Source organism: Haliotis rubra, unplaced genomic scaffold, assembly GCF_003918875.1.
Source record: "Haliotis rubra isolate DU_JTF1 unplaced genomic scaffold, ASM391887v1 Scf11, whole genome shotgun sequence".
NCBI classification, from domain to species: Eukaryota; Metazoa; Mollusca; class Gastropoda; order Lepetellida; family Haliotidae; genus Haliotis; species Haliotis rubra.
In genome coordinates, this window is record NW_025765003.1 from 3853867 (window position 1) to 3869114 (window position 15248).

Here is a 15248-nt window from a genome sequence, read left to right on the forward strand (position 1 = left end):
AACCAATATAGCTCTGTATTCGTGCCGATTAGATTCAGCTGTAAGTTGCTGCTTATGTTGATAAATATCGTGATCTATTCGATTGGCATTTAGAAGTTGATGAGTAGGTGACAGGTTCTTTATGTGATAGGTTCCCTATTATATTACTTTGTGGCGTTTCGGTATACATTCTAATACCGTTGTCGTGCAAGAGGGATACATGTCTTGTACACTAAACTACACTCTGTGTTCTGAGGACGATTCGATAAAGATAATTACCTGTACGTAAAATCTAAATGAATATAGGGACATTGAATAACATCCGTTACGCTGCCTCTTTCCTGCACCTCCTGGTGTGTTCAACTTTCATCATTTCTGCAAGCATTTCAAATAGTTTCTCTCGACTTCTATGATCTTAATAAAGGGCAGCCTCTTCTGTGCCCTCTCCCAGTAGTCCCACAGCGACTTCCGGTTGTTGATGGAGCAATAGATAGAGAAGAGTCCCAACTTCGTCAGTCTCTTCAACAGAACCACCAGGTTAATGTCAGCCGCCGTGAAGCCACGCCCACAGAGCCAGCTCTCGCCTTCCACACCTGCGCAGTAGCTCAGTGTCAGATTATACTATATATTGTGAGTGAGTGTGTGAATTTAGTTTTACACCGTACTCAGTTTTCCAGCTATATGGCGGCTGTCTGTAAATAATCGAGTCTGGACCAGACAATCCAGTGATCAACAGCATGAGCATTGACCTACGCAATGCGATGACATGTGTCAACCAAGTCATCAACTGCCTGACCATCTGATCCCGTTAGTCGCCTCTTACGACAAGCATGGATTACTGAAGATCAATTCACCCGGATCTTCACGGGTTACTATATTGTACTATTGTCCGCTTTTGGAGATGACTGTAAAGGACCTACTTTTTTGTCTACGTAAAAAGTCAGGGAATGGGGTTCAACGACGTCTTGAACAGTAGTTCAGATATGTCGGGGCAAAAACAAAACAGCACGCAAAAAAACCCCAAAAAAACATAATTAAGGTGAATCTGCAGTCACAGGATTCTGTTATGTCAAAGGGACCCTACTCTGCAGAACGAATTCCGACACTATAATAGAACCTGAACCTGAAGATTTTAACAAATGAATAGGGTCATGACAGGCCTGCTAATGCTTTTATATGCTTACGTTGTATTTTAATGATAAAATTCCATCGTAACTCACCTTTATCAGATTAACAATTAATTAAATTATTGTGTATTCTTCATTGTCACAGTAAGATAACGGCCAAATACTCTTCAAATTCTCACCTTGCTTCGTCCTTGTCAGCTGATCTTCAACTTCGTCCAGTACCGGATGCACTGCGTCAATGGCGGCCTGGACACGTGACTGGTCTCTCACGACCTCTGACCTGGCCTTGACACCAGCTGCTTTTTTCAGGTAGGCATCTTTCAAATCGGCCTCTTCTTCCGCCATTCGGGTCAGCTTTGCTTCTTGTTGTATGAAATACTCATCCCTTTCTGGACATGAAAATGTACATTTTATAGAAAAAGGAACGGAGCAAAAAATGTCGGTCTCGAGTAAATTATAAATTTCCGGGCATTTACGAGAGATATTCACTTGGTGAAAAAACTCCATAGAAACAGAGGCCATATAAAAGAATATATTATGTGGTCTCTGATAGTGAGTGAGTTTAGTTTTAAGCCGCATTTAGTAATATTCCAGCAATATCACGGCGGGGGACACCAGAAATGGGCGTTACACATTGTACCCATGTGAGGGATCTAACCCAGGTTTTCCGCGTGAAGAGCGAACACTTTAACCACTCGGCTACCCCACCGCCCCGGTCTCTGATAGAAGTTCGTATACAGCTGAGCGTATTTTCAATACGTTTCTCAGAACAAAATATATTCTTTGGTGGCTGCTTTGTGGTAGATCTTTATCCACGTGTATTTAAAACCCTGTACAGTAACACGCGGAGAGGTGTTTCCATGTTAAAAGCCCTGTTTATACGACGACACTTGCACATGTGTGTATTTTTTGCATATGTGTAAATTTGCTTACGTGAGTATATTTTGTCGTATAACGCAATTTGTAGACGCAAGTAAAGACGTTTTTAGTTACGACGCAAAGTGCATCTTTCAGTAATTTGTAAAATAATATTTGTTTTCGGAATATGTTAACGTTACAGTTCTTTCGATTTAATTTACCAGGGTCCACAAAGCGTTCGTAACGTTACTTTCGAGTTTCGCGTCGGTTACTCTCTCCACATATAAATGAAAAGCCAAAACAATAGACAATACTGAAGTCTACCTCCAGCTCCTATGTTTGTGTACCCGTGAAGGTCCGGGTTAGAATAGGGATCTTCAGTAACCCATGCTTGTCGTAAGAGGCGACTAACGGGATCGGGTGGTCAGGCTCGCTGGCTTGGTTGACACATGTCATCTGTTCCCAATTGCGACCACTGGATTGTCTGGTCCAGACTCGATTATTTACAGACCGCCGCCATATAGCTGGAATATTGCTGAGTGCTGCGTAAAACTAAACTCACTCACTCACTCCTATGTTTGTGACGTATCGATGCCCCACAACTTGATATCATTTCTTCAGAAAGTTGTCTCCCCATTTGTCAATTTAGCGCCACTGTTGTCAAGTGGATAGAGCGTCGCTAGTTCGAATCCCTAGCCGTATCACACCAAATGACGACGTTAATAGATGGTACTTGTTGTTGCTGTGCCTGAGGTGACAAAAGGACTGTGCCTCAATATATGCGAAGGGTGGGTCAGGTTAAACCGCGGTGTTTCGGTGTCTCAGTGGGCAATAGAACCTCCATAAGTCTGTCAGCCACATATCTATGTTTTAGGGAAGCAGCGTCAGGCAACTTTTTATAACCGCCATAAACAATAATAGCTGCTAATATGTGATTACCATCATGCTTTAACATAGATATTAGACATGTATCTTCATTTTAAACACCTCAAAGCTTGGCCACCCCATGTGGGCATCAAACGTTGTGTACCTCATGGACTAATATACGTTGAGTAATCTTGAACGTGACGTTACATCGTATTTCGGGGCGGTGGCGTAGCCTAGTGATTAAAGCGTTCACTCGAAGATCCGGATTCGATTCGACACATGGATACAATGTGTGAAGCCCATGTGTGGTGTCCCCGCCTTGATATTGCTGGAATATTGCTAAAAGCGGCGTAAAACCATAATCTCACTACATCGTATTTTACTAGCACCACGATTTATCCTACAACCAATTGTTAGTTTAAATCAAAATACGATCTAAAACTTGATTACTAATCCTCAGTACTCAGTATCTATATTAGGACATCTACAGCACAAGGCACTGATGACATTTAGGACTTCATACCACGTCCAGAACAATCCAGAGAATGACGTCATAAAATGGTTCTACCAATAAATAACCTTTAGGAATTTGGTGTAATGTGCTTGTGTAAATAGCGAAGGACATTACTATCGTACTGTTAACCTTTAAAGGTGATGTCATGGTTCGTACATTATTATGGTGGTTTAGGATCTGTAACAGTAAATCAATGTGCTGACGCAGTAATTATAAATTTTGTAATACGTCACAAGGTTGAAAACAGTCGCCGAAAACACTTCAAACTTCAGTTCCAAACCACAACTTCGATACCAGAACTAACTACATCCCGATCGGGAAATAATACCTGGTCGTTTCATAAGCCCCCACCATCAAACATGCCTGAGCCTAGCGCTAAGATCCTCGTAAGTGCCATACATTAGCATTAACATTAACTTACGACTATCTCAGCGCAAAGAGAGCTTCGAAAATCTAGGCCCTGGCTGATTTAATTCGAAACTGACCTCCATACGTCATAGCAGGGATAATCTACAAAACGTTATATAGTCTCCCTGGTCGTAGATAATGCTTACATAACGACCCCGATGCACTCGAGTTGTCGTATACTGTAGAAACGGTACATTTGTGCGATGGCTAAAGACCTATCCCTGTTGAGACTCTTTCCTCCGCTACCTCACCTGCCTTATGGGTAGGGGAGCAGGTGCCCCCAGGGGCCATCTCGGGGTTGTGCATCAGTCCATGCGTGAGGACCTCTACTGGGGTCTGTTTTAACAGTTTTCGGAATTTCTCAACATGTTTTCCAAGGTCTGTGTCTAGCGATGGAACTAGTTTGGGTTCTGAAAATGAAAACGTTACCATGATATAAAAAGATATGTCTTTCTCTGGTTCTTCGTTCGGTGTTTTCAAAGATTTATATTCAAATGTGGAGTACTTTAAATGATACATTACACCATATACAACTTCATCTCATCTGTAATCCCTCGATAACTGGGCATCACATTATATACGTGTAATGATCGTGTATTAGTTGAATCAATACATTATAGGGGGGTTCTGATATTTTTAGTTAAGACAAATTATGGTGCCGTGGTGATTTTCCAACCAATATAAATTCAATGACAAAAAGCTCAGAGTTTAACACCCACAAATAATAAGGAATCTGTGATTTGATTGATATTTTTTCTTGTATCTAAAATATATATCCAAACATGAAACAGTATTTAGCAATATTGATAGATATATTATAACTACAATATAAACTATTTCATAATTTCTGTAAGAGTCTGATGATGATATGCTGTATTTGTTTATTTATCATATCCTCACTCATGGACACTAATGACTTTCAGAGCGAAGTCTTGACAGTCATTCAGAAATTATATAGTCATTGGAATATTTGCCTTTTCGGGTCAAATACCATGTTTATCTCAAAGCTGACATATATCTTGACATATAAGCCTACATATTCACCTATGGCTGCGTCACTCATGGAAATACCAAAGTTCTTGATGAGGAAAAAAAGACTAGAACTGTAATCATGGTGACACAAACCATTTGCAATCTCCCTGTCGATGTATTCGATGATGTCTTCGGACTCGGGTATCAGCTTGCCTCTATCTCCCAGTACGGGCACCTGTCCCGCGGGGTTGACCTCCATGTACCACCTGGCTACCCCTCGCCCTTTCCCAGGTGCACCACTCTCTCCGTAAACAGTTCTCCTTTCTCATACAGAGCCATCAGCACCTGTCAATATATGTCATTACACGTGAGTTATCTGCACATGTCAATATATGTCATCGCATGTAAATCATCAGCACCTGTCGATATATGTCATCACATGTGAGTCATCAGCAACTGTCAATATATGTCATCACATGTCAGCCATCAGCATCTGTCAACATATGTCATCGCATGTCAGCCATCAGCATCTGTCAATATATGTCATCGCCTGTCATTCATCAGCAACTGTCAACATATGACATCGCATGTCAGCCATCAGCAACTGTCAACATATGTCATCGCAAGTCAGTCATCAGCACCTGTCCATATATGTCATCACATGTCAGTCATCAGCAAATGTCAACATATGTCATCGCATGTAAGCCATCAGCACCTGTCAATATATGTCATCGAATGTGAGTCATCTGGAGCTGTCAACATATGTCATCACATGTCAGTCATCAGCACCTGACAATATAAGTAATCATATTTTTCAGTTACATGAAAAAACATGTGGGGTGTTTTCTGCTTTTATTCCGGGAATCTACGGATTTTCATGATTTCCTCCAGTTGAACCATGTTATGGACGATCAGCCATCAGCATCTGTCAACATATGTCATCTCATGTCAGCCATCAGCATCTGTCCATATATGTCATCTCATGTCAGCCATCAGCATCTGTCAACATATGTCATCACATGTCAGCCATCAGCAGCTGTCAACATATGTCATCGCATGTCAGCCATCAGCATCTGTCAACATATGTCATCTCATGTCAGCCATCAGCATCTGTCAACATATGTCATCTCATGTCAGCCATCAGCATCTGTCAACATATGTCATCTCATGTCAGCCATCAGCATCTGTCAACATATGTCATCTCATGTCAGCCATCAGCATCTGTCAACATATGTCATCGCATGTCAGTCATGTCTGTCCATATGCATCGCATGTCAGCCATCAGCACCTGTCAACATGTCATCATGTCAGCCATCAGCATCTGTCAACATATGTCATCTCATGTCAGCCATCAGCATCTGTCAACATATATATGTCATCACATGTCAGCCATCAGCATCTGTCAAATATATGTCATCGCATGTCAGTCATCAGCATCTGTCAATATATGTCATCGCATGTCAATCATCAGCACCTGTCCATATATGTCATCACATGTCAGCCATCAGCATCTGTCAATATATGTCATTACATGCATGAGTCATCTGTCAAGCCATATGTCATATGTCATGTCAATCATCAGCACCTGTCAATATATGTCATCACATGTCAGTCATCAGCATCTGTCAACATATGTCATCACATGTCAGCCATCAGCATCTGTCAACATATGTCATCATGTCAGCCATCAGCATCTGTCAATATATGTCATCGCATGTCAGCCATCAGCATCTGTCAACATATGTCATCTCATGTCAGCCATCAGCATCTGTCAACATATGTCTCATGATTTCCTGGACGATCAGCCATTGCAATATGTCATCACATAGCCATCAGCATCTGTCAACATACATGTCAGCCATCAGCATCTGTCAACATATCACATCATCGTCAACATATCAGCCATCAGCATCTGTCAACATATGTCATCATCATGTCAGCCATCAGCATCTGTCAACATATGTCATCTCATGTCAGCCATCAGCAACTGTCAACATATGTCATCGCATGTCAGCCATCAGCATCTGTCAACATATGTCATCTCCGTCAACATCAGCCATCAGCATCTGTCAACATATGTCATCACATGTCAGCCATCAGCATCTGTCAACATATGTCATCGCATGTCAGCCATCAGCATCTGTCAACATATGTCATCACATGTCAGCCATCAGCAGCTGTCAACATATGTCATCGCATGTCAGCCATCAGCATCTGTCAACATATGTCATCTCATGTCAGCCATCAGCATCTGTCAACATATGTCATCTCATGTCAGCCATCAGCATCTGTCAGCCATCAGCATCTGTCAACATATGTCATCTCATGTCAGCCATCAGCATCTGTCAACATATGTCATGAACCATGCATGTCAGCCATCAGCATCTGTCAACATATGTCATCGCATGTCATCAGCATCTGTCAACATATGTCATCACATGTCATCATCAGCAACTGTCAACATATGTCATCGCATGTCATTCATCAGCATCTGTCAACATATGTCATCGCATGTCAGCCATCAGCATCTGTCATCATATGTCACATGAAAAACATGTCAGCTTTTATCATATGTCAACATATGTCATGTTCATGATCAGCCATCAGCACCTGTCAACATATGTCATGTCAGCCATGCATCTGTCAACATCAGCATCTCATGTCAACATATGTCAACATATGTCATCGCATGTCAACCATCAGCACCTGTCATATGCAGCTGTCAACATATGTCATCACATGTCAGTCATCAGCACCTGACAATATATGTAATCATATTTTTCAGTTACATGAAAAAACATGTGGGGTGTTTTCTGCTTTTATTCCGGGAATCTACGGATTCTCATGATTTCCTCCAGTTGAACCATGTTATGGACGATACATAAGTCCCAGAAATATCATGCAATGACGTTCAGCTGCGACAGTTTTTACTGGTTAATGTACGTCCAGAATGACAAGTGAATTCTGAATCACTGGCAACAACAGCGTCACGTTATGTCAATAGTTTTAACATTTTCTCAGTACATACCATTGATTCCAATAATGGAACAGTCGAAAAGAAACATGTATAATGAGAAAACCAAACGAATGACAAATATTTGATATCTTATCTTTGAGTTATACAAAAGAGAAATCGTATATCTTCCCATGCGATAAATCACAAAGAACAATGAAGAACGAGGAGTAATCTATTTCAAAATAAAACATTGCTCTACCATGACTTCATTTCCTGAGGCTGGAACGCATCGTAAAGGCGTTGTACGTTATTTTTTGCCAGGCTAGACGTAGCGGTAACGCAGATAAGCGCAACTTCCGCTTCCAAAAGTGGGCTAGATATGGCAATCGGTATTGGGAGAAAAGCTACAAATAGTAGCCATGAGAACTGCGAGATATTCTGGAAATACCAATAATATCTCATCGTTGTTTATCGCACACTAAAACACTACAAACATCACCGGGCTACACCCGTCGCCATAGATTCTCCAGGCAGTGTTTTATTGTACGATGACCCAACTCGCACCCCACACCCACACCCCGCCATCGTTTATTCTTGTTCCAACCATACATTTACATGAAAACCGATGCCTAAACATTCATCATAAGTACAAAACATCTTCCAAGCCAACTAGAAGTAATAATTCGCCATATATCACATATAATCACACACAAAGGAGGTTTAGGCCTTGGGGAAAGATCACGAGGTGTCAGAATTCACAGAAATGACAGATGTTACAGAACCACTAACTGAGTATTGTGTAAGAGTTAATGTCCTATATTAACTGTTGTCATGGCAACATATTCAACATCACATGTTCATGATTGTCGAGCAGGATATTGCATATGTCATTACATCATGCACGACCATATATCTGGTTGACAAATGGCATTTATTTTTCTCTGGTACTTGTGCGTTCATCCAGAAGACCTACCTTCTTCCATTATTTTAACGTTTTTTTGTACGTTTATTTCAACTAATTTTGGTTCATTTATCTATCTCATGTTCCATCACGCTGTCTACCTGCCCTTCCATCAAGCTCCATCCACCTGAATACCACACCGTCTACCTGCACTTCTACCTCCATCTGGGGCGGTGGGGTAGCCTAATGGTTAAAGCGTTGGCTCGTCACGCCGATGACCCGGGTTCGAATCCCCACATGGGCACAATGTGTGAAGCCCATTTCTGGTGTCCCCCGCCGTGATGTTGCTGGAATATTGCTAAAAGCGGCGTAAACCAAACTTAGTCAGTCAGTCAGTTCTACCTCCATCCAGTTGACTGTACAACACCGTCTACCTGCACTTCCACCTTCATCCACCTGACTATACCAAACTGTCTACCTGCACTTCCACCTTCATCCACCTGACTATACCAAACTGTCTACCTGCACTTCTACCTTCATCCACCTGACAATACCACACTGTCTACCTACACTTCTACCTTCATCTACCTGACTATACCACACTGTCTACCTACACTTCTACCTTCATCTACCTGACTATACCACACTGTCTACCTGCACTTCTACCTTCATCCACCTGACAATACCAAACTGTCTACCTGCCCTTCTACCTTCATCCACCTGACAATACCACACTGTCTACCTGCCCTTCTACCTTCATCCACCTGACTATACCACACTGTCTACCTTCACTTCTGACACTTCTACCTTCATCCACCTGACAATACCACACTGTCTACCTGCACTTCTACCTTCATCCACCTGACAATACCACACTGTCTACCTGCACTTCTACCTACATTCACCTGACAATACCAAACTGTCTACCTGCACTTCCACCTTCATCCACGTGACAATACCAAACTGTTTACCTGCCCTTCTACCTTCATCCACCTGACTATACCAAACCGTCTACCTGCAGTTCTACCTTCATCTACCTGACAATACCACACTGTCTACCTGCACTTCCACCTTCATCCACCTGACAATACCAAACTGTCTACCTGCCCTTCTACCTTCATCCACCTGACAATACCAAACTGTCTACCTGCACTTCTACCTTCATCCACCTGACAATACCAAACTGTCTACCTGCACTTCTACCTTCATCCACCTGACAATACCAAACTGTCTACCTGCACTTCTACCTTCATCCACCTGACAATACCACACTGTCTACCTGCACTTCTACCTTCATCCACCTGACAATACCAAACTGTCTACCTGCCCTTCTACCTTCATCCACCTGACAATACCACACTGTCTACCTGCACTTCTACCTTCATCCACCTGACAATACCAAACTGTCTACCTGCCCTTCTACCTTCATCCACCTGACAATACCAAACTGTCTACCTGCCCTTCTACCGTCATCCACCTGACTTTACCACACTGTCTACCTGCACTTCTACCTTCATCCACCTGACAATACCAAACTGTCTACCTGCCCTTCTACCTTCATCCACCTGACTATACCACACTGTCTACCTGTCCTTCTACCTTCATCCACCTGACTGTTCAACACTGCCTACCTGTACGTCTATCTCATCTACCTGACTGTACTATACTGTCTACCTGTCCTTCTACCTCCATCCACCTGACTGTACCACACTATCTACCTGTCCTTCTACCTCCATCCACCTGACTGTCTACCTGCCCTTCTACCTCCATCCACCTGACTGTACCACACCGTCTACCTACCCTTCTACCTTCATCTACCTGACTGTACCACACTGTCTACCTGTCCTTCTACCTCCATCCACCTGACTGTACCACACTGTCTACCTGCCCTTCTACCTCCATCCACCTGACTGTACAACACTGTCTACCTGTCCTTCTACCTCCATCCACCTGACTGTACAACAGTGTCAACCTGCCCTTCTACATCCATCTATCTGCACTTCCACCAACCTCCATCCACCTGACTCTATTTATTGATCACACCATCTACCTGTCACAGATGGCAGTGTTAAGGTATACAATATTCACACAACTATCTTGTGTCCCCGGAAATATCCTAGAGTTGTGTCACCGTGATCCAGTCATATAGAAAGTCACTTATCGCACCACGCCACCGAGTGACCTGGTGTAGTTTGAAAACCGGTGTATTAAAAAGTCAGGTGGGCGATTGATTAAAGCAACATCAAGTACATGTAACTACCTTCTCTTGTTGTGTTAAGTTACAGTACCTTATGGGAATAGTACGATGTTGGAGTATAGTACAGCGTGAAGCGAGGCCGGGACTCGTCAGCCATGGCTACCTGGAGGGGAGTTAACAGTTGATTATGACACTCAGGTCGAGTAGAGAAAGTAGCGCTGTCTCCGACCACAGCTAACGTGCCAGTAAAATTGTACTTGACACTATCAAAGTTGAACTGGATACCTCACACCTGAACCTAAAATCGCTTTATCTACGGTGTTAGCACGTTGACAACGGAAGTGTTACTGGCAAAATTGTTTGAAACAACGAAACGATTTTTGGAATCACAGTGTTGGACGGAAGTAACTGAATAAGACATTCTCCTGCGAGAGAATGATGTTTTTACCACAGACTACAGATTGTCAACCCTTGCTATCCAGTAGATACATTTCAACTTAGAGTATTAGATATCATGAGACCATAATCTCCCTCTGTATTCTGTGATAGTTAGTTTCCTGTACTTGCAACGAATCACATGAATAGTACATCTATCTTTGTTTGTTATTTTGCTTGTGGTTTGACTGAACCGGACAATCCAGTGATTCACTTTGAGCATCGACTGGGATATGATGACATGCATCACCGAGCCTGACCACCTGATCCCGTTAGTCGCCTCTCACAACAAGCATGGATTGGTGAAGACAAGTTCATCCCCGAATCTTTTTTGAGAAAGGTGTATTTAAATCAGCAGGTCGGATTTAAGCGGGTGTAGTGCCACATATTCCATCGTATCACGCCACTCGGAGAGGTGACAGTCCTCAGTGAATGAATATTTTGTGTTTATAATCTCAAGGAGAGGTAAAATAACAAAGAGCTTGGACGTTAACTTGAGTTGGTCAGGCTGCGTCACTCAGGAGCACAAGTAGGGTACTCCTAAACCGAGATTCGAACCAACGGATCCTGGCTCTTTGAAGGGACGTAACTGTGACTGAAATCTTAGGCGTCTGTGTTGACAGAAACTGTGCCTTAAAATTTGGGAGGAGAGACGACCTCGATTTCGAAAATATTGTCCAGGAAAGGACGGAAAATATGAAGGCCAATGTCAATTAGGAAATCGTATAATATTTTGCGGCTTACCTATGGCAACAGTTCAAATGTAGACATACCTGTTAAGCTAACACTGATCAACGTTATGTGTGAAACAGCCTATGTCCCTGTGTAATTACGGTCAGCTGTCGGAAATGAAGAGGATCCTGGCTCATTCATACTAGAGACTGCCCTCATAGAACTATTTGTTTCATTTATCATGAAAAAGAACTTTCATCGGAGAAAGACATACGATTATATCAAAACAGTTTTGTGGTACAAGAGAGTGTTGGAACTCTTACCACGATGGCAACAGATTTTCCATATCTCCTGACCAGTAACTAGTATAAAAATATAATTGTTTTGACAACTCCTTTATTAGCAATTTTAACAGGTTTCGATTACACAAGTATCATGAGAAACAACCATAGAAGCTATTTAAAACACAAAGAACCAATACCTTCATTACACTCACTCTATCTGCATTTACAGCCCGTTTGGCTCAAAAGCGGACCGATGAATTGCAATCTAACTCGAAAACTAATAAACATAACATACTCAATGAAACGCTGATCATAATCAAAACATCATACCCACTCTGTGAGGTTTTTGCAGAATTTTGTCCTAAAAATAATAAAGTTGTTTAACAAACTATCATTAAAATATTGACACAGTTCACTGTTTGTTACGAGGGAGGAGTGCAGAGAAAGGGACAGCCAGGTGTTCGAGAAGCACGTTCACAGACAAAGTTATTTATTCATTAACGTGTTCTGTGTCGTCTCCATCCGTTCTCGAACACCTGGCTGTCCCTTTCTCTGCACTCCTCCCTCGTAACAAATAGTGAACTGTGTCAATATTTTAATGATAGATTGTTAAACAACTTTTCTGTACAATGTGAAAAATGTATGTACAAAGTGACCCCAAACTGCACGTCATGTACAAAATCAATGACCCCATTCCTCCCATAATTTTACGCATATTTTTTTAAATATTATGAAATTTACAAAAGTGCTGAACCTCTCTTGTGCATGTGTGCAAAACTGATGACTCCCCTACCTCCCCAGAACAAAATGGGTGACCCTCCCTTACAATCATCATTGCCCCCGAGCCATAAATTATGAACGGTCCCTTACCTCAAGCAATACGGGGAGTAGTCACATGTTTGCTGTAATCTGTGTACTGTAAAATCTCGCAGCATAAAGTTGTCACACGTTTATGCTGGCTTCAGAATTAAAAATAAACAGAAGAAAAATCGCTGAGTAAAGAACATACTTTCATAACGGATAATCCTGGGACTGGAGCGAGCTTACAGCAGTGTTGTTCAGTGATTGCCTTCTGTATGTATGTATGTATGTATATAAGGTTTTAGGGTGACCTTGGGCCTTAAAAGGCCTATATGCGCCCAACACTTAACAAACTGTTATATTTTTGTTCAGTTAAATAACATCGTACTTACCCGTTTTAACGAGGAAGTCTAAAACAGCTCTTTGTATGCAACCATACATTAAATTATCGCCAAGTATTGCGTTCATTGAAAAAGTATTTTGGGTTTTGTTAAGCACAGTTTCTTTAAGAGCCTTACGTGGGTTTTCATGAGCTGGACATTCAATGAGGTAGTGCTGAACTGTTTCTGGGCACTGTAAGTTACAGCTTTCACACAGAGGAGATAAGTCTTTATCTAAAATACTTCTATATGCCTTTAATCCACAATGTCCCAGCCTGAGACGAGTTAAAACAACTTCATCTCTGCGACAACGCCGACGAATTTTAAAATGTTTGTTTACTACAGGACAAGTAGAGTACATGTGTCTACCTGTAGTTTCATTATCCCATTTATTTTGCCAAGATGCATTTATTGAAGATGAAATGACAAACCAGTAATCTCTTGGAATGGGCTTAATTGAATGAATATCTGGCTGTGGTCTGTTGCAAGCCATCTTAGCAATTGTGTCAACTACTTCGTTTCCAGCTACACCAACATGTGCAGGAATCCAAACAATATCACAGCTGATGTACATGGAGTTTAAAACAGTATCAAGATACAAGATGTCGTATAGTATGTCACTGCGTGGACCTTGTACACCTGATTGAATTGCTTGTACAGCTGACAACGAATCAGTAAAAATTATTGCTTCGTGTTCATTATCTTTTACCCATTTTAAAGCTTGAAGTATGGATGTCAGTTCTGCTGCAAATACAGACAGATGATCAGTCAATCTAAATCTTTTGGATAAACCAATATCGGGAATATAGAAAGCTCCACCAACATGACCGGTTCTGGGATCCTTTGAAGCATCAGTGTAAATATGAGTAAAATTGCTATATTTGGTGTGAATGTAATCTTGGGTGAGGATTTTAATAACACTTGGTGACATTTGTTTGTTTACAAGCTCCGATAAATCCTGTGAAATCGAAGGTTGTGTTAAAGTCCATGGAACCGTTTTCGGGAGAGATCGAGCAGCATTCAACTGAAGATTGTTTAACTTGTACTGTAATGCAAATTGTTGTACAAGTAATCCAAACGGTGGTTTTCCATGATTCCAATCACACATGACATATTCCACGCAATCACACAATATATCAGTTGCTGGTTGATACCTAGAGGAAGCTTTTAAGGATAAATAGTACTTAAGGGCAATTTTAAGACGATGAAATTGCAAAGGAGGTTCTGAGCATTCCACCTGCAGGGCAGAAACTGGAGTAGTGGGAAAAGCACCAGTGCATATCCGAAGAGCTTTGGCTTGAACACGATCAAGTTTAGCCAAATGACATTTTGCAGCATTCATAAAAACTTGACAGCCATATTCTAATCTAGACAAAATTAGTGCTTTGTACAACAGAAGCAAGGATGATTTATCAGCACCCCACTTTGTGGCAGACACGCTTTTCAGTAAATTGAGAGCTTTAGTACAATTTGATGAAATGTAGTTGATGTGGTTTGACCAAGTGAGTTTTTGATCAAAGATTACACCCAAAAATTTAAATTCAGAAACAAATTTTATGTCCTGACCACCAATGTGTAGCTTCAGATTTGGAGGAACTTTACGTCTTGTGAAGAACATAGCAACTGATTTAGAAGTTGAAACCTTGAACCCCCACTTTGAACACCAAACATCTATAGAATTTAGAGCTAATTGGATAGATTTATGAACAAACTCAATGTTTCCAAAACGCCTCCAACAAGCACCGTCATCTGCAAATTGTGATGCATCAATGTTTAAAGGAAGTTCAGAAAAGAAATCATTGATCATTATATTAAAGAGCAAAGGGCTTATAACACTGCCCTGTGGAGTGCCATTTACGAGAATTCGCATGTCAGACACGTGTTGCCCAATACGAAC

The 15248-nt window shown here is 41.5% G+C and overlaps 1 protein-coding gene across 1 annotated transcript; it reads right to left on the bottom strand.

The window, feature by feature from the left end:
- On the bottom strand, positions 1-11004 carry LOC124284970 (ganglioside-induced differentiation-associated protein 1-like). Its single transcript, XM_046721102.1, has 5 exons — positions 10871-11004; positions 4879-5070; positions 4005-4163; positions 1286-1495; positions 1-572 (listed from the first exon to the last, which is right to left on the bottom strand). Exons 2-5 carry the CDS (start codon positions 4982-4984, stop codon positions 349-351), a joined length of 699 nt encoding a protein of 232 aa, XP_046577058.1. The 5' UTR covers positions 4985-5070; positions 10871-11004; the 3' UTR covers positions 1-348.
- Positions 11005-15248: the final 4244 nt, after the last annotated feature.

Excerpts from the sequence above, each read along its gene's own strand:
- LOC124284970 (XM_046721102.1), bottom strand. The coding sequence starts at position 4,984 with ATGGAGGTCAACCCCGCGGGACAGGTGCCCGTACTGGGAGATAGAGGC. Across the intron at positions 4,164-4,878 it reads CGACAGGGAGATTGCAAATG|AACCCAAACTAGTTCCATCG; the intron begins GTTTGTGTCACC and ends TTTCATTTTCAG. Across the intron at positions 573-1,285 it reads GCTGACAAGGACGAAGCAAG|GTGTGGAAGGCGAGAGCTGG; the intron begins GTGAGAATTTGA and ends GCTACTGCGCAG.